The following is a 26,236-nucleotide window of genomic DNA, read 5'->3' on the forward strand; positions in this document are numbered from 1 at the left end:
GGGGTGTTAAAAAAAAAAAAAAAGATAATTGTTCTTCAAAACTCTTTTCTTCAGGCTTAAATTGTGACCATGTGTCCTCATCAGGGATTTAGGAGTAAATAAATTTATACTGGCTTTATAGGATTAAACAAGTTGATACCAGCTTTACAGTCACCCTTGGTTAATTTGTAGATAGCATAGATAATGTAATGCTGTTGTATCCTGTGCTAAAGTTTTTTCACTGCATAATTTTGTACTGTCAACAAATACAGAAACTGAGCTCCTAATGCCAACCTCAATGTTGTTTACGAATAATATAAACAGCATTTGCCCCAAGACGGAACCCTGGGGCACACAACTTACAAACCCTAGCTCATGACCATTATCTTCTGTACCCACTGCCGAAGCCAGCCCACTATCCAAGTACATACCATTTCCTCCACTTCAAGTTTAGAAAAAAAAACATTTTTTAAGATACAGTGTAAAATGCTTTTTCAAAATCAAGATAAATTACGCCTACTGTCCTTCCTTTATCAAAACTACTGCTCACTTACTTGTAGGATATTAACAGGGTGGTCTGACAAGAGCAGTCTTTTAGAAATCCATGTTAATTAATAATGCAATTTTTCACAGCAAATTCTTTAGTGGAGTTCCTTAGACCCCTTTCACACTGAAGGTGCTTTTCAGGCATTTTAGCGCTCAAAATAGCGCCTGTAAAGCGCCTGAAAAGTGCCTCTCAAGCCTCCCCGGAGTGAAAGCTCGAGGGCTTTCACACCGGAGCAGTGCGCTTGCAGGACCGAAAAAAAAAACCTGCAAGCAGCGTCTTTGGGGCGGTGCGGGATCGGTGTATACTGATGTTAGGCTGCATGGTCTGAATTTCCTGGTATACACCTAGACTCTTTTTGAATATTGGAACCACATTCGTCTACGGTAGTCAGTCAGTCAGTACCATTCCTGTCATTAAGGAGTCTTTAGAAATCAGGCTATCACCGTGCTAAACCCCCTGACAGCATGCAGGTGTAAGCCATCTATCCCTGGTGATCTGTTTATATTTAGGATTTCAAGTCTGCTTCTGACCCTATTTTCTGATAACCACAAGGGTACTTTCTGCCAATTATTAATAGCATTACATTATTTCTAATAATGTTTTTTCCTTGTGTATAAACTGAAGAGAAAAATGTAATTAACAAGTTAGCCTTATCCATTTGTTACCTAAGTCCCGGATTCATCGGTCAGGTGGTCTATGTGTTCAACCCTTACTTTTTTACTGCTGATTCATTTAACCATTTAAAGACCACCCACTGCATATATACTGCGGCAGGGCAGCTCTCTTACGCGAAACAATGTACCTGTATGTCGTTTCATGCAATAGATAGCGTGGGTACGCATGCTTGCTGCACGGAGGAGGAGTTGACGTGCGTGCCCGGCGGACTCGATGTCCTCTGGCCACCTGCGATCGCTTCACAGAGGCAGAGAATGGGGATCTGCCTATGTAAACAAGGCAGAGCCTCGTTCTGACAGGGGACAACATGGAGATCTGCTGTTGCTAGTGATTAGGAACAGCGATTTCTGTGTTGTTCCTGTCAGAACTTCCCCCAAGCAGTAAGAAAGCACCAACAGGGAACACATTTAACCCTTTGATCGACCCTGATGTTGACCCCTTTCCTGTGAGTGTTATTTATACAGTAATCAGTGCATTTTTTTTTTAGCACTGATCACCAAAAAATGTCACTTAGGGACAGATTTGTCCGCCGCAATGTCGCAGTCTCGATAAAAATCACTCATCACTGCCCTTACTAGTAAAAAAAAGAAAAATTAAAAGTCCATAAATCTATCCCATAATTTGTAGACTCAATAACTTTTGCACAAACCAATCAACATATGCTTATTGGAATTTTTTTACCAAAAATATGTAGAAGAATACATATTGGACTAAATTGACGAAGAAATATATTTTTTATACATTTCTTTTTTTTTTTTAGATATTTAGATATGTATTACAGCAGAAAGTAAAAAAATCGCTTTTTGTTTTCAAAATTTTCTTTTTTTGTTTACAGCGCAAAAAATAAAAACCGCAGAGGTGATCAGATACCCCCAAAAGAAAGCTCTAGAGTTTATAGGCGCTGGCAGTAATCGCATGTAAAAAAAAAAATCAGACAGGCTGGTTGTACCCAAAGTCAATCCATGGATAAACTTGGGTACAGCCAGCCCGTCACCCATAGATGGATCGAAACTCGGCTGGCCCCGGCCGAACCGGCCAAGATTCGATCCATCTATGGCCAGTTTAAGTTTTTCCCAACCTGCATGTCTAAAATTAGCTCTGCATTGTTATGAATCACCAGATATATAAGATAATTTTTGCTAGTTAAGGCTTCTACCATTTGCCCTATAAAATTGAACTGTATAGTGTTCAAGAACTAGTAACTTTAGTTGACTGTGCATTTGTCATTTGTCCAATCAATGTCTAGATAACTGGAGCCCCACAGAATAGTAAAATAATTAATAAAAGCGAATTGTATTTGTGAAAAGGAAATTCCTGCCCAGTTCCTCCTTAATGTTAGTTGGCCTGTAACATTTTCCCATAATTACTTTACTATTTGTGGAATTCATGTGCAGCTTTAGCTATAATAACGCTGCCTCATCTCCACACTCATTGCTGATATCCCCTCTCTCACAATCAGATTGCTCTTGAAATATAGCTATACTAAGTTATCCGATTTTCAAAATGAAATTCAGGGGCATCCTACTGACCGTATCCACAAATACACAACCCTATTTTGTGGCACACCCTCACACAATCACGCACCTCCCCTGCATTTATACAAAGCCCTGAAACAATTAACCATAGACTTTTGGAACAAGAAGCAGACATTGAAGGTTTAAAAGACAAAATACTTTGGGCACCATGAAAAAGTAATGTGGCAACCACTGTGGTGAATTGTTGGTATGGACAAATTGTGGTAACAATAAGAAGGGGTTAAAGGGGTATGGTTATTAAAACCTGAGCCTATGCTGCTGTCAAGAGATTGTAAAGCATAGAGTGCAGGGGTCAGGATTAAATAGTACACAGAGATTCTGGGTTTGGGATTAAGTAACAGACGGATTTCAGGGGGTAAAGCAGATAGTTCAGAGGTCAGGAGTAACACAGAGCATTCAGGGGTCAGAATAAAGTAACGCACAGAGATCAGGAGTCATGATTAAGTAACACACAAATTTCAGGGGTCAGGATTAAGTAACACTGAGTGTTTAAGGGTCAGTATTAAGTAATGCAAAGAATTCAGGGCCAGGATTAGGTAAAGCAGATAATTCAGGGGTTGGGATGAAGTAAAGACAGTTAAGGGGTTAGTATTAGATAACACAGAGAGTTCAGGGATCAAAAATAAAAGAAAGAGTTCAGTGGTCACAATTAAGTAACAGACCAAGTTCAGGAGTCCAGATAGGGTAAAGCAAAGAATTCAGAGGTCAGGGTTAAGTAACAGAGAATTAAGGGGTCAGCAGTAACGCAGAAAGTTCAGGAAGGAGGTATTCTTATCCAGCATTACTACTTCTGAATTGATGTACCCAATTCTGGCATATTTATTGGGGTACATAAATAAATATTAATGTTGTGTAAGATTTTTGTAAGGAACAATTCAAACATGAACTTAAAAAATAATCAAATGGATGATCGAAAACAAAAAATAGAAACTTTGTCTGTGGTTTGGATTAAAAGAGCTCATACAAATAACTGGCTGGGGTCAACAACTGTGTGACATTAGCCCTGGAAGAAAGAATTGTATGACATCAGTCCAAATAGGAGGGGGGCACAGGTAAAGCTTTGACTTTGGGAGTTTTGGGTTTTTAATCCAGGAGGGTTATGGATCATTAGTTTGAGTGTAGGGCCATGCCTTAATATTATTAAGTGCACTGAGAGGGCAAGACAATTGGTCACAACTGTGGCAGAGAGCAATCAGCTGGTAAAATAGTGGGTTTTGCGATAACAGTTGCAGACAGGGCCTCTGACTTCAATGAAGAGATGGTGGGAAAGGAACACACATGGATAGGCAGAAGGGTGAAGTGCAAGAGCTACCAGGGAAGCATCAATAGCCACTGAAAGGGAGACAGGCAGAAGAAGCCTTTTACTGGGGTACCATTGGAGAAGAGCACATACAGTTTTACCTCATGCATTACTTTAAATAAACTGAGAGAAAATGACATATGAGGTTGAAGTGAACTTTCATCCAAAGTTGTAGATTTTTTAAGAGGGAGAAAGAAAGTACAGCATGTTTTGGCATCTAAAGTATATCACAAATGTGATTGTTCAAGACCATGTTAAAAGGGGAGCACATGACAGATTTAAATATCTGAATACTGGCTATTAACCATTTAACGGCAGCTTTGGGTGAGCTGCCAAGGAGGATTCTCCACAATATTTGGAAAAAAAAACCTACACTAGTTACTTTCAATGAAAGTTTAAGATAGCTTTTTACTGCATACTTTTGTGACATAGAATACTCTATAGGGTCCTGCTGCATTAAAACTTAATAATAATACTTGACAACAGTCTGGGCAAGGATTGAAAAATAGCAGGAGGATGTGTACTCCAAAACCAACCACAACTCTAGATTTTAGATCTAAAGGATGTGAACAAAACATTTGGAAGATGAAAATCAGACAAAAAGAACCCAATAAACTTTATATTGTATTTTATTTGCCTTTTCCTATAAAGCTATATCTTAATTTTTAGGCTTGTGTCACAAAGAAATGCCACCCAATCTGGGTAACAAAGCTTTGACTTCTTATACATACAAGCTATAGTTCTTCCCATGTCAGTTTCAAATGCAGAATGAGCGGTGAGGGTTGGGACATCGAAATGAAGTGAAAAATGTTCACAGGCAATTGCTTCAATAAAACAACCACGCAATTAGATAGGGTGATTATGATGGCAGGATGGGCTGTTTTTAAACCTAATCTGTTTATAATAGCAATAAACAAGTTCTGCAACAAACATTATCCAATTGGCAATGATCTGACATAGAACAGGCAGCATGGATAATGCACAATGACAACATCTGTTCGTATGCAGACATCATATGAGCACTTTTATCATATCCAACACAAATAGGAAAATACACTTTTGGTGCCAATGGCAGGAATTTAAAAAATTGGCCATACATGTCTATATACAAATATTTTGTGGCCCAGGCACTCTACCTGATCAGCTTGGCTATAATTATGGGGGATCTATCAAAATCAAAAATAAACCAAAGAGGTAAATGTGCCATATTTTAAGGCACTTTTATCCTACCAAAAATATCAACATATTTAGTTGTCAGAAGCCTGAAAAAAAAGTTTGTGGGAAGCTAAAGAAAGCATCATCTGAAATTGTTGGGCTAAAGTTGAATAATACCCTGTGTCATATGAAACTATGGCCTACCACAATAAAAAGGAATGGGTGGTAATGACATCATTGCATGTCAGCCAGTCAATTTGCCGCAGCCCCTTAACCCTGAAGGAAGACCGGGTGATGATAGAAGCCTCGGGGGTGCTGTGACAGTGCTTCACTGGAGGGCTTTGATTCCAGGTAAGTCTTTCATAATGTGCTAGTATGCGATGCATACTAGCACATTATGCTTTTAACTTGTAGGGAGAGGATTTTTTTGTTTTCTTTTATTGAGTTTTTTTTTTTTTTAAACTGTTATCAGTGTGTTTAAGGCTGGGTTCACACTAGTGCAAATTCCAATTCACATGACAGGAGATTGTGACTGGCTCTCTATGGAGCTGGTTCACATATCTCCATTACAGCTGTGGAGCGGCTTGGACAGGAGTCCTGTGCATCTTTGGCTCAGTTTTAGAGCCGAATTCAGGGGAAAAAAATCAGCCCTGATTTGTCCCTGAAATGAAGAACAGGGACGCACCAGAACCCTTGCTGCGAGCTGCGTTCGGCAGCAGTGTGAACCCAGCCTTAGGTAGGATAAAAAATTAAAAAAAAACGTGCACTATGTTTCCACTATGTTTCCATGTTCTACTACGGGTACAAACAACAAATAATATAAACATATGTGGTATCACTGTGATTGTCAAGAGCAGGAGAATTTATTTTGAGTTGTTCTTTGGTGGTAAGTTATGGTAATAGGAAGAAATAAACAGCTAAATAAAAAAAATAAAAAAAGGGAGAGTTTTCTTTTGATAAAATAAAAAGATCAGGAGATATCGAATACCATTTACCTCCAAACAAAAGCCCAATCCACCTGGATACACAAATTAGTTGTGATGATATGTACAGTTTTATGGCCCGTACACATGATCCGAATATCGTACGTAAACGGTCGTCTGAGGAAGGATCGTGTGTACACTACTTTCGACAGCCGATCACGACCGTTCATCCGATCTTATTCGATCGGGCATGCACGAAAACTTTCCTTGTGTGATTCCAGATTGTACGATTTTCGGTTAGTCAGTATAGTTGTCGTCCGAAAATTCAATACAAATACATGACAATACATGACATCACTTCCGTTTTTTTTTTTTTTTTTTCTGTCGTACGAGAATTTTTGTGACTTTATTTAGCTATTCAATTCCTACTTGCGACTATTACGCGAAATCGGTCGTACGATCGGTCGTACGATATTCGGATCATGTGTACGGGCCATTATTACACATATGTAACAAATGTCAAAGTTGCAAAATTGCGTTCAGGTGTTTCAATTTGTTTTATTCTCCATCATGAAAGGATTAAAAGACACAAAGCAAAACATAAATGTATTAACTGCGCACAATCATGCCAAATGTCTCATGTCTCAACAAAAACAGAAACTGCTTATGCTAGAATGTGAAGATCCACTTTACTATATGTACAAGAAACAATTCACACCGTGAAACTACATGATCAATGCAAACAAAAAGCAGGTATAATAAGGTTTACCTGTAGGTACCGTGAATATCTCCTAAATTTTCACAAATTTGACATCGGTACATGCACACTGGAGAAAAGGCCCGCTCGTGCCGTTTCTTCAATAGCTGTGCCGTGACCAGCGGCTCCCACCCGCATGCGTGGGAGTGACGTCATCGCAGCTCCAATCAATCACAGCGCCGGAGCTAGCGAACACGAAAATAACTCTAGGAGACATGTCGCCAGTCACATTGGTGTGTGGGATAAGTATTTCATAATGAGCTAGTATGCGATGCATACTAACTCATTATGCCTTTGTCTTGCAGGTTTTTTTTTCTGAGTTCACAACCACTTTATTTATAAGTGCATCTGCACTTACAGTTTTCGCTAAGTCTCACAAACACCTGGTGAGCCTGCAAGTGAAATCTACCTAATACAGCTTCCTATGATGGTGTGGCAACAATGCTGCACTGCTCCTGAATTTAGATCAGAGTTGCCACTCACATGTGAGCTGTGCCTGAGTGCACTACAGTGGATGACAAAATGTTGCAGGGGGAGGGGGCGTGAGTATCAGCATTGTCACTGACTTATCTTGCCAATGTGAAGGGAGCAGTGTGTTGTAATAACGCTTAGCACTGTTGCCCTTTTTTTTTCAAACTTATTGAAATATCACAAAATTACATTTCATTCATCTTTATGCACCAAAACGCATTGTCATGTGGTTTAGTGTGCCCCTGTAAACTGAATTCATAGGAAAATTTGCTTGTCTGTAGTGTTGGGACTGCATTGAGCAAAGCTGTTTGATGTAGACCAAGGTACATGGTATGAATAGGTCCTAAACTCAACTTGTATCTATCAATCTGTTCTGGTAACACACGATTCTGAAATTGGAAATGTGTAGGCTAGGAATTCTCAAATCGGAGAAGTTTAAGCTCTTGATCAACTTACAGATAGAGTCTACCGTCTACAATTATGTGGAAAAAACCCTACGTCCCTCAAGAAGGCACATTAGAGACACTTGCTGAATCTGGATGCAATGGATCATATCAAATAGAATTTAAAGTTTAAAGTCCTTTTTTTGTTTTTAGTAAAATATAAAATGGATAAGAAAACTGGCAGGTTTTCTGTGAACTCATGTGGTGTTTTTACAATCACTTCCTGTCCCAAAAGACACAGCAGGAAGTAGGAGAAGATCTCTTCAAAGTGGGGGCATATTCCATCTTAGACAGCTGGCGTTAGAATGGATTTCCCCATACCTACTGTTCCTGTGAGGACTCAAAATTTTTAGATTCCACACCATTGTACTGGAGAGAGTTGTTATCAGAACCAATAGTTATGCTGTGTACACACAAGCGGACTTTCCGGCAGAAAAGGTCCGACGGAATGAATCCGTCGGACATTCCGATCGTGTGTGGGCTTCATCGGACTTTTTCTTTCAAAAAATCTGATGGACCTTAGAAATAGAACATGTTTCAAAACTTTCCGACAGACTTGATTCCTATTGAAAAAAACGTTTGTATGCTAGTCCGACGGACCGAAAATGACGCAAGAGCAGCTATTGGCTACTAGCTACTGAACTTCCTTTTCTAGTCCGGTCGTACGTCATCACGTTCGAAACGATCGGACTTTGGTGTGTTCGTGTGTAGGCAAGTCCGTTTCATCTGAACTCCGTCGAAAAGTCCTTCGGAGTTCAGTCCGACGAGAAGTCTGCTTGTCTGTACGCGGCATTAGAGTGAATTTTAACCCTGCAACATTCTATCTAAAACAAAAAAAAATGTTTTGGCTGTACATTTTAAGTGGTCTTTCCAATCTTGGCACAGTTGCCATGTTTCCTGAACAGCATTAGCAGTTTAATCATTTTAGTTATTGCTTGGAATTGTTCCTTAACAAAGAGCTCATCTACCACTATATCGCTGAAGAATTCTTGCTTAAAAGGGACAGGGTTATCGTTACATACTCACTTCTTTAACTTTATGCACTTAGCATAAAAGACTGGTCTTTTGCCAGGTGGCATTAAACATTTATTACCCAGTTTTTAAAAGTTGGAGTTTGTTGTGTTCAGAATCACACATGCATTATTTTAACAAGAAGAGCACTGTGGTCCATGCATACACATGATGATTCTAAACAAATTACAAACCATCACAGGATATTTACACAAGAAACGTACCATTTTGTTGTTTATTTCATGGAAATGAATTTCACAGACTTTCTCCACAACATCTTCATTTTCAAAGGTTACAAAACCAAAACCTATAAAAGAAAATGATGGTGTTGATTACAATAAAAGAAAACAAACAAAGGCAACTGTTCATTTTTTACACACTTTGCAAGCACATAGTTTTTTCTTTCAGTAGAAGTGCCACAGACCATGCTGGATAGGAAAAAAGAAAATCAGCTAAACATATAATAAGCAAAACATAAAAGAAGCATGTTCCATAAGCATGTTTTCTTCTACACTTGGAGTCATTTAACACCTAAGAAGTCTTAAAGGGGAACTTCACTTAAGTGTGGTGTTCATGTTTCCCATAATACTAACATACACCTTGATGGATTGCTTTTACTTTATACATAAAGCAAAATTATATCAATATAAATCCTATTCTGTGCTGCAACACAAGTATAGGGAGGAAAAAAATATTGATATGTCACCAACAATGATGTAAGCATAGTACTTTTTTTTTTGTGTATACTATATTTTAATCTGTAGGTGTCACTGTTGCCGTTGTTGATTACAAAGTTTATAGTTGTGGACCTAAACTTTTTTTTGACAGCAGCGGTAACTGTGACTCTCTTAAGAAGTTTATTGAAAAGTTCCGTATCAATGTGTCATTAAGTCCAAAACATGCTAAAAGGTTTTTGCTTCATAAACACTAAAGTAACTGTGATTAGTGCCAAAAGTCAGCTGGCTGTTTTGGTTATTGGGTGAATCACATTCCGGTGGCAGAGCTCAGCAGCAAGCTCCTCCAGGATCAGGGCACTATAATGAAAGTGAAGACCAAGCTCGGGTGCTGTCACTCCTCAACATGAAGTGCTCTTCTTCAATGGAATCAGAAAGCTGAAATCTCTGGTGGATTTAAAGTGATTGTAAAGTCTTTTTTTTTTTGTTAAAAATAATAAACATGTTATATTTACCTGCCCTGTGCAGTGAATATGCACAGGGCAGCCTGGATCCTTCTCTTCACAGGTCCCTCTTTGGCTCTCCTGGCCTCCCCCCCTGATGAGTGCCCCCACAGCAAGCAGTTTGCTATGGGTGCACCCGAGCCGAACTGCAGCTCTGTGTATCCAGTCAGACACAGAGTTGTGGCCTGGCCCGTCTCCTTTCTCTCCACATTGGCTAACTGACTTTGACAGCAGTGGGAGCCAATGGTGCTGCGCTGCTGTTTAGCCAATGAGAAGGGAAGTCCCGGGCAGGCGAGGCAAACCTACAATGCTGCTGGATCGAGAGGGGGCTCAAGTAAGTATTAGAGGGGTTGAGGGGGGCTGCTGCACAAAGAGGGATATTTATCTTAATACATAGGATGCATTAAGATAAAAAAAACCTTCTGACTTTACAACCATTTTAAGAGTTGATATGACAGAGTATGTCATCTTAACTTGCAGCAGGGCCTCATAATAAGGAAAAGTGCAATAAGATAAACCAACGTTAACATGGTTGTAATAATTTACAAATACCCAATGAAGTGGCCAGCCTCAGGTGATAAACAGAGATAAAACAAATCCTCCTACGGAAGGTGTACTTGTTTATCCGCAGTCTTCTCTTCTCTACATCCATTCAAAGTGCTGACTTTATAAAGCTTGTCTGAGAGCTCAGAAAAAATGGGGCAGAAAGCTAAAGTTACACTCACAGATTTCAGTGAGTAGAGCTCTAACGCTGATTTGAGGGAAGGGACACACCCCCCTTTTACACAACACGCAGGAATAGAGCTGCGGCTGTCAATCATTTGGAGCTCTTTCCCCTGACACCATTTTTCTCTAGGTGTTAGGAAAACTTGTCAGAAGTGATTCAGGTGGATTGTAGATGAATAGAACAGCAAACAGAAATGACACTTAGTGACCTTAATTGAGACAAGTACACAGTGTACAAGTACACAGTATACAGGGATATGCTTTGTTCATATTTCATGTCTGTGGTTGAAGTTAAAAATTGTGGATCCACCATATATTGATTATTCTATTCCAGTGAAGTTTCACTTTAAATGGTCTCTGTTTATGGGGTAAATTGGTCTGCATTCTACATACGTAATGTATTTGCGATTAATTTTTCTGTGACCATGGCGTTATAAAAGCATATGAACATTGTGGGGAAAAAGAGAAGTGGAATCCCCTTGCTAAAATGCTGCATTTTCCCCCATAAGTTTATATAATTAAAATATTCCTAGGAACTAATAACTTTCAAGTAGCAACATAAATTCTGAATGTAAACATATAACTGAAGCAAAAAAACTTCAGAATACCAGGTGTGCCAGCAGTGATCTATTTTATGTACAGTATATACTTCTACATTTTTTTCTTAGTACAGTACATAAATTTTAGTAGTTTATTTACCGTGATATAATATTCTGCTGCCGAACTGCTTATCTGGAATACTGCAGCATTAGTGCTTGGCCATAAAAATCATCATTGCTTTAATAGACATTAAACGCCTGAGATTTCCTGATCTTGATGCATGGGTTAGAATCTACCTTAACTGTCAATGAACACAGAGCAGATTTTCTGCACAAGTAAGCAGAGTTAAATCTGTAGTAGGATAAGAATAATTGCTTCTGTGTTATCAAAATCACAGCAACATACTTCAGAAACCCTAACCGCAAAAAAAAAAGAACAAAAGAAATAAAACTACTCATAACCAACAGTCACAGAGGGAAAGGAGGGAAGAGAAATGACTTTTCATTGTTTCCAGACTAACAAGAAAACGTTAATGGCTTCACCAAGCGAGCATAACACTGCTTAGTAGATTGCAAGTGCCTTGAAGCATAGAAGGTGTTAACTTGCCTGTTATTTCTAAGGGTCAGGAGACATGGGGGCCCAGGGCCTGCTCTCACAGTGGAACAGCTAGTATAATAATAAGTGCTCTTTGGATCAGTGCAGGTCTGCACTTGTCTTTGAACACCCTGATGTGGTCAACCCTAAGGGTCAGTCAGCATCCGGAGATAGTTATTTGTCCCTTTCTTCCTGAATTACTTCCTTTAATACCTCATCAGGACATCCTGAGGCCTTTAAGAAGCTATTAAAGTTGCAGACTTGTGATCTGAACGTTCCTCTCCCTCTCCACGGCTGCATCAAAAAGAAGATGGATTTGGCCCAGTTAAAGGCTGTTTGATGCCTGCTGCCTACCCATCAGCTATGCAGTCTATTTACTCATCCAGGTCCTGGATCTGCCAGACAAAGCCACATGGAAAGGCTTTTGGCAGGCGGCTCCAGCTCTGTGAATCGATTCCCTCTTAAAAATCAACACACTGTCATTTTCCTAACAACTGCTCAATACTTAAACAAATAAAACATGAGGGGGGGAAAAAAATGACGAGCTCTCTAAAGGCTGCATGAAGCAGCACAGTGAAACAGCCAGCCATTGCTGGAAAACCATCCACCCAAATTTAAATGGAAAGCTTTCACTGGCATAGAAAGCGGCTGCAAGAACATCACTGCTCAGGGAATAGTAATATTAACATGTGTCTCAATGTCTTTGCAAGTATATAACAAAAATAAAAATAAATTGAATTCTTTACTGGCTATTTCAAATGTGGCATTATCACAGGTGGAACTAATCATTGTTGAGCCCCATGGCAGAAAGCCTTCCAAGGAGGTGGTTGAAAACTGAAGATATGCTGCAGGACAGAGTCAGATATTAAACATGTTGCATGAAACTGCTAGAGATCACGGTTAATGTGATACTAAACACACAATGTTTAATTTACATTGTCCTTTCTATTTCTGTATGTGGATGATGGCACTGTAATTTTTTAAATAAAAAAAAAATAAAATAAATCTAAGTACCTTTCCCCTAAGTCTAGTCCTCTTCTGCTGGTCACATGTTCAAAATAAAAAAAACAGCCTTTGGAATAGTGTAAAAATAAATTAATATCAATAAACTGTTCTAAATAGTCTTAAAAAATATATATTTTAAATCAAATCTTTATTATTTTTTGGCAATAACATGGTGTGGGTAGATTTCTGCCAATCCCAGGCTGTGTCGCATCTCTCCAGCCTCTATCTTAGAATAAGAGGGAGGTGTAAGCCTCCATTAATCTACATGTAATCTCCTGCCCTCATTGTGTTTAGCTGGTTAGTGGGCATGGAGGGGGGAGTGGACTGTGTACACGCCTACATATGTAAATCTATAGTCACATGGGCTGCTCAGATGTGATAGGGAGGAAATGCTCAATATAGAAACTCAATGAAAACTGAGTATGTGCAGAGCTGCCTCAACAGCTGCAAAATCCCTAGCCGAATTGGGGACATGAACAGAAGGTGGCGATAGAGAACAGCAAGTAATACACCATTTATTGATAGTTTTTATGATGTTGGTTTAATGACACTTTAATACAGTCCCCTTACAGTGCAATGCTTCCTTGTGTATGCATCATACAGCTAACAAAAAGGACTAGTTACATTATTTGGTATTCAAGATCTAATATAAAATTTAGAAAAATACCAAGTCTAATCAATTATTTTCCATCACTGGACTTACAGTAGGTAAACCGTAAACTGAAAAATATAATATATTGCAGCTTACCAATCCTTAAACTGACAGTAAAGTCAGAAGGTTTTTTTATCTTAATGCATTCTATGCATTAAGATAAAAAGCCTTTTGTGTGCAGCAGCCCCCCCAATACTTACCTGAGCCCCATCTAGATCCAGCAAAGTTGTAGGATTGTCTCAGCTGCCCGGGACTCCCCTCCTCATTGGCTGAGACAGCAGTGTGGCGCCATTGGCTTCCACTGCTGTCAGTCAGTCAATGAGGAGAGAAAGGGGGCGGGGCCGCGGCTCTGTGTCTGAATGGACACAGGGAGCTGTGACTCGGCTCGTGTGCCCCCCTAGCAAGCTGCTTGCTGCAGGGGCACTCAACAGGAGGGAGGGGCCAGGAGTGCCGAGGAGGGACCCAAAAAGAGAAGGATTTGGGCTGCTCTGTGCAAATCCACTGCACAGAGCAGGTAAGTATAACGTTTGTTATTTTAACTAAAAAACGAGATTTTACAATAACTTTATATATGGTGGCAGCATTCGTTTTTTTATTTTTTTTTTTATTTTCACTTGATGACCCAGCCAGCAAGTATGTTATTTTTCAACTTCCTTGAACATACAAACTAACTGTTAGAGGGTAGAGACAAGCCATTTAACACTGAACAGAGGTGCTTACAATGATCTTTAATTTGTCAGTCAAACCCACTTAAATCTGCTAGTCAATCAATACCTTCTCCCCAGACTGACAATTCAGCTGTCCAAATGTGTCTCTGTTGCACCTCCAATGGAGTAGAGGCACCCTAGAAAAGGAAGTCTAAGACAGAAGCTTAAAAAAGAAAAATGAATGCAGCCACCACATTTAAGGACTGCTAATCTGCAATATATTCAATTTTTGTTTTTAGGTTTAATGATGTTTTAACCACTTCCCGCCCGTAGGACATCATATGAAGGCCTTATTTTGAAGAGGAGATATTTGGATAATGATTGCAGCTACAGGCATCATCCAGATATCTTAGTTTTCAGGTAGCAATTCCCTCACTTGTAAAAGCCATCATAGAGGCTGTTTAGCTGCTGGATTGCTTTTACAGGCAGCGGGAGTGAACGTCCCACCTCCTGCCGCTTTCTGGTGCCTCTTCGGGCTCTCCCTTGCAACTGGGAAGCCGGAGATTCGATCCGATGGTGGAAGCAGATTACCATAGAGCTGGCCATGGACGGATGGTCCATGGCAATCTCTATAATCATGGGAGGCCAGGAGTGACTTCCTGACGTCACTTCCGGCTCTGGCAGATGTAAACACTGCCATTTTTTTCCCTGGAAAGCAGATATCAATGTTTTGTTTTTTTTTCTCTCATGCTTTCAGGGTAGAGATATCTGGGGTCTTATTGACCCCAGATGTCTCCACAAAGAAGACCTGTCATGCCTTATTCCTATAACAATGGATGTTTAAATTTCTTGTAATAGGAATGAAAGTGATCAAAAAAATAAAGGGACAGTGTCAAAAAAAAAAAAAAAGTAAGTGAAAAAGAAAATGAAAGTGCCCCCATTACCTTGTGCTCGCATGCAGAAGTGAACACATACGTAGGTTCTGCCTGCATATGTAAATGACATTCACACCACACATGTGCCATATTGCTGTGAACATTATAGCGAGAGCAATAATTCTAGCCCTAGAACTCCTCTAACTCTAAACTGGTAACCTATAAAATAAATAAATAAATAAATAAGTGTCGCCTATGGGGATTTTTAAGTACCGAAGTTTGGCGCCATTGCACAAGTGTGCGCAATTTTAAAGCATGACATGTTAAATATCTATCTACCAGGCATAACATCATCTTTTATATTTTACCAAAAAAATTGGATTATATATTGTGTTTTTTTTACATTAAAGTTCATTAAAGTGTATTTTTTTCCAAAATAATTGCTGTGCAACTACTGTGTGACATAAAAAATTGCAACAACCCCCATTTTATTCTCTAGGGTCCCTGCTAAAATAAATACATAAATTTATATATAAAATATGTGGGGGCAAACAAAATGAAGATTCATACATGTTGCCAGAACTGGCCTGGGTGGAAGTGGTTAAATAAGCACTTAGCCAGGAAAAATACAGTACTTGTTTGGGTCTTGCCCTGGCTGAGAATATTTTGACTATGCATAAAAAAGGTTGTATGGTATGATTGTATTTCTGAGAATGGTGGTAAAAATATGTGTAGCCAGTAGCTTACACAGGGAAAAGTCTCTAGCTGCGGTTGTTCTGTTGACTATTTATAAATGTTATGGTAATCACTGTGTATTCGCTGAAAATACAATACAGATTTTCTTGAATAAGTAAAAACACTGTACAGGCAGCATGAAAATGGTTCAGCAGATAAAACGGTCAGATTTTGCCTAGCTTTTCCACTGACAGTAATTTGCCAGAAAAACAAGACTTAAGCAATCACTGACATGTGTGGCTCCATATCTCTGAAAAAACCATGGCAATACAGTGCTTGTTCTCTTTTCTTTCTTGCTGTACCTCCAGGCATAGTTAGAATATCTAGCTTTTGTCATTACAGATAAGAAATGTCACTCACAAGCTACATAGTAAATGACTATCTGTACTAGGTGTCAGCAAAGAATATGGCCTACTACCGAGCTCCTTATTTAAATTCCATGTAATTTCTCATACAGTTCCAACAGCAGTCATTCGTTGGCTGTTCACATATAATGGATATTATGAATATAACTAGTGTTGCACACTACCCAGTAGAGTTGGCACAAAAACAACAAGAAAAAGAAGACTGCCCACAACATATAAGATTATGCTTGAATGTTATGAAACCATGCTCAACAACATATACACACGAGGGGATTTAACAAAGAAACTAGAACAAATGGCATGTGCCATAATGACAAAGCAGATAGACCTGTGTCAGGTCTATCTGTGCCACCTGCATCAGTTTCTATTTCATGAAATTTGGTAAAAAAGAGATCACAGCAGTTTTCAATATAGAAAACTGCCACAGATCCCCACCAGATTGGAACTGACGTATGGAATGTGAACTGTCTTGCCAGGTTTTTTTTTTCAGCAATTACAAAAATGTCCCTTTTCACCTTTCACAATTTCAAAAAGCCATGTCAAAGTGTTTCTATTTTGTTGGCCTGTAATTCACTGCTTTATAAATACTTAGAGAAACTTGAATAGTAAAACAAACTGTAGTGCACTGCCTCAATGTGTTAAAAAAAAATTGATCCTATTCCTTTAAAATCAAATTATCATGCCCTAAATTGTGCTCACGGAAAACAATATTTCATTTGTGAATCAAATATTTAACACTGTGAAACAGAAAATGCAACAGATGTAAAGAAAGTCCCACAGGTGAATAAATAATCACAAAAAATATTATATATTATTATATTATTTATTCACCTGTGGGACTATATTTACATCTGTTGAATTTTCTGTTTCACAATTTTAAATATTTAATTCATATTTTAAATATTGCTGTTTTTCGTGAGCATTATCTATGCCATGATAATTTGATTTTAAAGGGATAGGATCATTGTTTCAAACAAGTTGAGGCAGCGCAAGTTTGTTTTATGATTTAAGTTGCTACACTGGTATCTCGGTGTTGGTTAGGGCAGCTGTCTTTTTTTTTTTATGTAATTGAGTTCATTTGCACTTTAGCGCAGTTTTTTTTTTTTTTCTGTTTTTGGTCACTTGGGGAAACTTACTGAAGACAAACTGAAGCACAAAACTAGCGGTGCAGAAAGCTGTGTATTCAATTTCACAGCTTCCTCATCAATATGCCACTTCGTTCTAATGTGAAGCAGATTATGAGAAACTAATAGAAAGATATGAGGCACCCAGACCAGCATTAATGAAATAAATAGCGAATATTTTTTTTGCAGGTCAAAATAATAATATTTACTATATATATATATATATATATATATATATATATATATATATATATATATATATATATATATATATATATATATATATATATATATATATATATATATATATATATATATTTTTTTTTTTTTTTTTTTTTTTTCAATAAATTGTTAACAACAAGACTGCATTAGACGCACATGTCTAAGACATATGATAGAGAAGCATTACTTTGCCTGAAGCAGCACAAATTCACCTCCCTAATCCAGGGGTGTGTTATTTATGCACCTGCTTTCATTGTACAGCGATGCTGCAGCAGCTGGCTCCCGTAAACTGTAATAAAATGCTTTTCACAAAGTATAGAAATGTGACCAGACAAGCCAAGCATAATGATATTAAAGCCTGTGTCAATTAATTTTTCCTCCTCCTGATAAATGAGCCCCACTCTGTCCATTAATAATGAAGGGAGAAACAAGGAAAGTTGACACTGGCTTAATTTATTTTCTCAACTTGCCTGGTCATATCTCTTTGTGTGCTTTTTTTGAGCTGTTGGGAATTGCCACAGAGAATAAACAGATTGCTGAGAATCGATGTGGCCCCAGTTTGTTCACACATCCCATTATAATCATAGGGGAAGTCACTTAATAAGCTACGTAGCACCTGAGGCTAGCAGCCACTATCAGTGAAAGTAAAATATATGCATACAATATTCTATACCAAAAACAAACTTTTATTTAACGGGGCAGGCCACCCAAAAATTTCAGTTATTATAATATAAGTAGAAGGGGATAGTCTGTATCATCTTCTGACTTCCTGTATGTTTGGAGACTCCAATGGCATATTATTTGGAAGGTTTTTGCTTTGTCGCCTCCACCCTTTCAGTTTGAGTGTGTGTGTATATATATATATATATATCTATATATCTATAGATATATAAGTATATATATAGTTTATTTAACTGATGTCATGTGCAGATCACATTTGATCTGAATATGAATAAAACCACAAAATAACAAAAACATGGTTACATTGCATTTACTATCTGTAAAGCTGGGTATATATGTTCAGTTTTATTTTCTTTCAACCAGCAAGCGATGTGCGTTGCAGGGATCCCTCCCACCGAGCTACTGCATTCTGACGGGGGGTGGGGACTCGGGGGACTCCCCCTTCCCACCCCCATCAGAATACACTGATCAGCGCTGCAGCTTTTGGCTTAAAGTGCTGATCGAAGCTCCCAGCATGACTGTTTGATAGAAGTTGGTCATTATGGACAGGTAGGGTGTAGGCATGTGTAGTAGTGGTGGGGGGGGGGGGGGAGTAAAGATGAACCTAAGAGGTGCACAATATCTCTTATGTACAAAATCTTCAGGTGGTAAATAACTATTGATTCAACTAGTTTTGGATAGAGAGGTGTGGTTAACTGCATTGCTCTTTATGTCCCTGTTAGATAGATTCCTGTTCTGGTGACACCCAGGGCAATCTTAGGAGCTAAAGATCCTGTTTCTCATCTCTAGCCACTTGACCTCCGGAAGAATTACTCCCCTTCCTGACCAGGCCACTTTTTGCGATACGCCACTGCCTTAAATTAACTGACTATTGCGTGGTTGTGTGACGCTGTACCCAAATAAAATGTATGCCCTTTTTTTCCCACAAATAAAGCTTTCTTTTGGTGGTATTTGATCACCTCTACATTTTTATTTTTTGTGCTATAAACAAAGAAAGACCAACAATTTTGAAAAAAAAAAAAAAAACATTTTTTTTACTTACTGCTATAAAACACATCTAATTAAAAAAAAATGTAAAAAAAAAATAAATAAAAAAATCGAAATTTCTTCATTAAAAATCCCAATAAGCTTATATTGATTGGTTTGCGCAAAAGTTATAGCATCTACAAACTATGGAATTTTTTTTATTTTTTTACTAGTAATGGCGGTGATAGGCAACTTATAGTGGGACTGCGAAATTGCGGTGGACAAATTGGACTCCTGATACTTTTTGGGGGACCAGTGACAATATTACAGTGATCAGTGCTAAAAATATGCACTGTCATTGTAATGACACTGGCAGGGAAGGGGTTAACATAAGGGGCGATCCAAAGGTTAACAGTGTGCCTACCTAATGTTAAAGTGTAGTGGGGGAGGTGCTTTTACTATTGGAAGGCATGGATCAGTGTTTCTGCCTTACAGAAACACAGGATCCATGCCTTCTGTACTGGCAGAATGACAATCTGCCTTTTACATAGGCAGACTGCCATTCTGTCACTGTACCAAACGATCCACAGGACCCGCTGTGTAAAATCACAACGGGAGTGAGCCGGTGAGCACTCGTGCCCGATACCCGGAAGTGCAGGATCATGTATATATACGGGATCCTACACAGTGTGACAGCCCTGTAGCAATAAATCTGCTATGGGGCGGTCAGCAAGTGGCTAGAGAGCATTCTTGACATATTCCTTAAAAGAAAAGAGAGAAGGATAGCCACAGTGTCACTGGATCTCTAGTGAAGTCTTCCTATTGAGGAAACAAAAAATCACAACTCACAGCAATGGCCTGTGTGCCTCCAGTACAGGAGAAAATCTTACCCCAAGTCATGAATGGCTTTAATCTGGTTACATTTTCCAACTGAAAATCCTAACATTTAAAAAATATAACAGCTGCCACAAAGTGCTGTTCCTGACCCATTTACCTAGAATTGAAGATGCATTTTCTAAAGTGTACTGTACTTTTATCTAAAACCAAATGGCTCTTCAGCACGTGTGATTAAATGTTTTTGTAAGGTAAAAAAAACATTGTATAACCCTAACATTTTAAGGCTGTTTATAGTACAAACAGTTTTTGGCAGGTGCTTGAAAGCACATATTTTAAAGTCCACGTGTACTTCCCAAAGGTCGAAACACAAAGAGAATAAACAATACACGCAGAGCATAAATGCTCTCCTTTTCTCCTTACATCTGTAACATCCTCATGTGTCTCTTTGTAGTGAAGTAAGACAATACAGAACACACTGAGCCACACGCAAAGCTGACAGGCTATGCCTGCTGCATATACCGATGTACCATGTGACAATTAAAACTTTAATGAGCTTGATCATCCCTACAAACTGTTATTTCAACCCTAAAGTTCCTGTCCACTAGTAAAAAAACAATTCTTCAAAATAATGTGTACAATTGGTATATACTCGCCAAATAATAAAAACGTAAGTATTTCCTGCCATATTTATGGTGTTTCTACACTGTAAGGCCAGAGACAGACTTGGTACAATGGTCAAAAGATCATATCACCACTTTTTGGCTCTATGCAATGGTCTTGTTATAAAAATTCATGCACACACTGACAACATATTTATGCACTATACAGGAGAATAGTTAAAAGCTGAAAAATGTATTCCAGCACACTAATGTTTTTCCCTGTGTAATAAAATCTAGTTTGTTTCCTCCCTTAGGGCTCCTTCACACGGACGTGTCCGCGTTTGGAGCCCGCTCTGCTCAGCGGGGGATCGCTCCGTGGATCCCCGCTGAGTAGACAGATGACAGGTCCGTCGCTGCACACCTGTCAGAGCGCTGCTCTCCCCTATGGGGGATCGGATGACAATGGACCGTAGAGTCCGTCGTCACCCGATCCGATCCGCAGACGGATGGAAAAGTAGGTTTTTCCTCCGTTACACTTTTTCGGATCGGAGCGGGTCGGATGTCAGCGGACATGTCACCGCTGACATCCGACGCTCCATAGACCTCCATGGAGTGTCCGTTCAGGTCCGCCTAAAAAACTGATAGGCGGACCTGAACGGATCGGCCGTGTGAAAGACTGAAATTCTTAGGTAAATATCATTTTTCAATAAATAAACAACATTTGACATAGAAATGCTAAGTATTAGGCCTCTTTCACACGGCCGATCCGTTCAGTTCCGCCTATCAGTTTTTTAGGCGGACCTGAACGGACACTCCATGGAGGTCTATGGAGCGTCGGATTTCAGCGGTGACATGTCCGCTGACATCTGACCCGCTCCGATCCGAAAAAGTGTAATGGAGGAAAAACCTACTTTTCCATCCGTCTGCGGATCGAATCGGGTGACGACGGACTCTACGGTCCGTCGTCATCCGATCCCCCATAGGGGAGAGCGGCGCTTTGACAGGTCCGTCGCTGCACACTGTGCAGCGACGGACCTGTCATCTGCCTGCTCAGCGGGGATCCACGGAGCGATCCTCCGCTGAGCAGAGCGGGCTCCGTACACGAACACATCTGTGTGAAGGAGCCCTAAAGATGAAAAAAAAATCATAATTCTGACAAACTGTTTTCCTATGAACTAGTTGTGGTTTCTAAGTGGATGCTGCACCCTTTGGTACTTTATTACCAAACTGGATTACATCAGGCTTCTAAATCCAAATCCAAATCCAATCCAAATCCAAAATTTGGACATTAAAAGACCTAATTCTAATGTTTGATTCAGTCATTTGTTTTTAACCACTTCAATACAGGGCACTTACAACCCTTTCCTGCCCAATCCAATTTTCAGCTTTCAGCGCTGTTTAAATGACAATTGCGCGGTCATGCTACACTATACACCAACAGAATTATTATCATTTTGTTCCCACAAATAGAGCTTTCTTTTTGTGGTATTTGATCACCTCTGCGTTTTTTATTTTTTGCTAAAAACAAGTTTTTCTTTTGTTTCTGTTATAAAAAAGTGTTTTCTCTTTCACTGATAATGTGGCACTGACGGGCACTGATAAGGCAGCATCGATGAGGTGGCACTGATATGCAGCACTGATCGGCATTGATAGGCGGCACTCATGGGTGGCACTGGTGGACACTGAAAGGCTGCACTGATGGGTACTTATGGGTGGCACTGGTGCTGGGCACTGATAGGCATCACTGGCAGGCATTGGGGATGGGCACTTATTGACAGCTGCCTGGGCACCGATTGGCCTGCCTGGTGGTCCAGTGTGGTGGCAATCCTTGGTGGTCCTGGTGGTCCTGGGCAGGCATCCGAGGGGGGGTGCGCTGATAAACAATCAGCACAGACCTCCCCCCCCCGTCAGGAGAGCAGCCAATCGGCTCGCCTCTACTCACGTCTGTCAGACGCAAGTGAGGAAAAGCTGATCAACAGCTCTTCCTGTTTACATCATGATCAGCTGTGATTGGACACAGCTGATCACATGGTAAAGAGCCTCCGTCAGTGGCTTTTTACCGAGATAAGTGTAGCAGTGTGTCAGACTGACACACCGCACCACCGATCGCCGAGATGCGCACCCCCACAGGCGTGTGGCGGCTGTTATCCTGCTGGATGTCATATGACGCCCAGTCAGGATAACTGAACCACCGTCCAGACGTCATTCTACTATAGGCTGGGCAGGAAGTGATTAAAGAGGATTTCTCATCAAGCTAAATAACTGCCTAAAGTGCTTAAAGTGACAAAGACTAACAATTTTTTTAAATAAAAAAGCTAATAATTACCTGGTCTGTGCAGCAATAATGCACAGAAAGTTTGCTTTCCTCTTCTTTTGGCAGTCCCCATTGACGATGTCAGCTTCTCCCTCCTCTGGGTGGATCCTGTAGCAAGCCTGGTGCTAAGGAGGCACCTGTGCCAGGCTGTGTCCGTCCATAAACACACATAGTGGTGGTAAACCATGACCTCACTCCGTCTTCACCGGAGTCTAAATGATGACAACAGGAGCCTATGACTCTGTTGTCCTCTTTTTTCCCTGTGAGATTATGAAGTGAGAAGAGAAGTGCTGAAGCGGTGACATGGAGCTAGATAAGTGTTTAAAGTGGGAGTAAGCTCCCATGCATGAATTTTACCTATAGGTAAGCCTATAACAAGGCTTACCTATAGGTACTGTAAATATCTCCTAAACTTGACTTAAAGAGGGATTCCGGCCAGCTAAAAAAAAATTTTAAAGTCAGCAGCTACAAATATTGTAGCTGCTGACTTTAAATAAGTAGACCTACCCATCCTGGGTGCCCGCGATGTCGACCGCCCGAGGCCGAACCGTCCCTCGGCTCTCGGGTCCCAGCACCGCCATCCTAGGTAAGGGAAACAGGCAGTGGAGCCTTACGGCTTCACTGCCAGTTTCCTACTGCGCACGCGCGAGCGGCGCAGCGAACTTTGAATGGCCCTGTGGTGTTCTGGGAACACACACAGTTCCCAGAAGACAACGGGGCCACTCACTGAGGAGAAGAACACGCCGCGGAATAGGAAGAGGCAGATTAGGAAGACTGCCTAGCAACAAGGGTTTAGGTAAGTATAAAAAAAAATTTTTTTTTCCAAATTTTTTTTAAAATTTTTTTTAGGAATTTTGGTGGCATTTTTTTTTCCAGGGTGGCCCTCCGCTTTAACATCACATGCGTTTTTTTATGAGATTTTGTCTCTTATAACCCTCATGCCATATTAAATGTTTTCCCATTAACCGAAGATGACCAACCAGCAGGTCTTCTCAAACATCCATAAAATGATCCTGCATTTCTGGACAAATATAAATAAAAAAGGGTCTGTAATTATAGGCTTTGGGCTTGTGTTGAAGGCCTCATTTTGCTATCAGCTTGAGATGCTTTTGAGATCATCCAGAATTTATTGACTGGTGCATTAGACCAGCCTCAAGCGGGTTTTGCATTCAGAAATGTATGAAAGTGAAAAACTCATCTGATGCAAACAAAAGCCCAACAACATAGACCAAATAAGACAAATTGGTCTTTCTTTTGGTGGTAAATGGTAACAGATATCTCCTGTTTTTTTTTTATTATTATCAAAGGAAAACTGGACCAAAATAGTAAAAAAAAAATGTTTTTAATTTACCACCAAAGAACAACCCACAATGAATTCTCCTGCTCCTGACGATTGCAACAATACCACATTTGTGTATGTTAGTTGTTGTTTGTAACCCTAGTACAGTCCAGATCAATGGTGACTTTTTTTTTTTCCCCAAAATATGCTGACAGTGACCTTTGACCCCAACCCTGGCAAATGATCTTGTTATCTTTATTTTTTTATTCTTTATTTTTATTATTTATTTATTTACACACTTTGGTTTGTTTACATTTTCCTCCCATACAAGAAGAGGAAGATATACTGTAAATATGGGGGGGGAGGGCTTTACAGTAAATGATCACTCTGCTAGCCAATCAGAGGCTACCACAGCGATCAGGAGACCCAGAACCAAAAGTCCCTGGTCATGATTGTTAGTACGAGACCAGGAACTCTCAGTGAGAGCGCGCTGTGCTGCCCTCCCAGCACAAAGGGAGATATGCAAATATGCGGCCCCACGGAAAAAGGCCCACTTCCGTAAGGCCACATATATGTGTGCGGTTGGCAGGAAGGGGTTATTAATCATTTTAATTTACGTAATCAAAAGGATTAATTTAGATCAAGACAAATTAGTGTGGCTTAAAGTGACACAAAACAATTTTACAAATTACCAGGTCAAGTCCAGGAAAATAGTTTTTGTTAGGTGCTGGAGAGTTTTAACATCTAATAGCTTCTTCAAATTCTTGGGGACTCTGGCAGTGCAATCTCTGCACTTCAATTCCTATAGATCTGCACACACAATAAGGCAATTACTGAAGAAGTCCCTGTGCAATTATTTTATTTAATACTACGGATACTGCAAAACAAAAGAGTGAGAAACAACAAGAAAATTCCAATGTACAGGTTGGAACAGAGCCAGATTTCATGATAAAGAGATTTTTTGCTACTGAAGTTCCCAATATACAATATTTAGTTCAGTGGGTAATTCTATCTGCTAAAATCTACAACAGGAACATCACTTTTGGCAGGACTGGCCCTGAGGGCTAGTTTACACTTGCTTTAAAAAAAGGCTTCAATGGGCTTTGTTAAAGCTCTCTGAATGCCAGTCAAAGCTCCTGTCACTAAATAAAATGGTTAACTTACAGTCCTGTTTACACCTTGTGTTTGCTCTGCTTCGAAAATTATACCCCATGTCGCTTTAGTGGTGCTTCAAAGCATCTTCAAAGCCTCCATAGAACTTTATGACAAAGCTCGCTTGAAGCACCTGTGGCTTTTGAGAGGCTTTAATGCAGCTTTAGCTTCGCTTTGTTTTGGAGAAATTGCAGATATGAGATATTCACACACACACAGGGCATCTGTCAAGCTTTGAAAACGCTTCAAAAGAGCATCACGGAAGCATCCCTGACGCTTCACTGAAGCATCACCGAAGCTTCATTGAAGCACCACCGAAGCTTCAAAAACACATCATAAAAGCATGTAGAAGCGGTAGACGCTTTAATGTGTGCTGAAGCCAAAGCAAGTTTAAATGAGCCCTAAAGAGTTTTTTTTTAATCAACTAGGTAGTAGGGGTTAATTTATAAGGGATGTACAAAGATTTGTAAAATATAAGCTCTGGAAACCTCTACAGTTTCTCACACCTTTGCATAGCTCAGATTTTCTATTTTATACAATTCCATTCCAATAAAACAAGGACAAAACAAATGTGACTGTTCAATGATGAGGATCTGAATGACCAAATCAACAGACAGGAGCTTTCTGGCACAACTGCCTGAATTTTTTTTTTTTTTGCAAAGGAGAGCAATCCAGAAAAAAAAAAAAAAAACAATCAATTTGACTTTTTTTCCCGTTTGACTTGGTATTCTATTTTCATCTTAAAATGAGAAAACGGTCTGTGAATTCTAACAAATATTCTGCCAATATGACAAAAACTGACAGAAAAGGAAAGAAAATAGCAGTAATAGTTTTAGGGACTGTGTATCCGGATAGATTTTTGTTTACCTTTTGCACCCGCTTCATCATAAGACAAACAGTTCTTGGTTATGATTATGACTGGCACCCTCAGTTTTTTTTAAATCAATGTT

General features: G+C 39.6%; 1 protein-coding gene across 7 annotated transcripts in view; it reads right to left on the reverse strand.

Annotated features, from left to right (window-relative positions):
• The window catches only part of MSI2 (musashi RNA binding protein 2), a 928,554-nt gene that overhangs the window by 288,713 nt on the left and 613,605 nt on the right, over nucleotides 1–26,236 (reverse strand). For all 7 annotated transcript variants that reach the window (XM_073614998.1, XM_073614994.1, XM_073614999.1 and 4 more), the window contains one exon: nucleotides 9,021–9,103. In XM_073614998.1, coding sequence (XP_073471099.1) covers nucleotides 9,021–9,103 — 83 coding nt within the window. The remainder of the gene's footprint in view (nucleotides 1–9,020; nucleotides 9,104–26,236) is intronic.

The sequence above is a fragment of the Aquarana catesbeiana genome, linkage group LG02 (assembly GCF_042186555.1).
Source record: "Aquarana catesbeiana isolate 2022-GZ linkage group LG02, ASM4218655v1, whole genome shotgun sequence".
In the NCBI taxonomy this organism is placed as follows: Eukaryota; Metazoa; Chordata; class Amphibia; order Anura; family Ranidae; genus Aquarana; species Aquarana catesbeiana.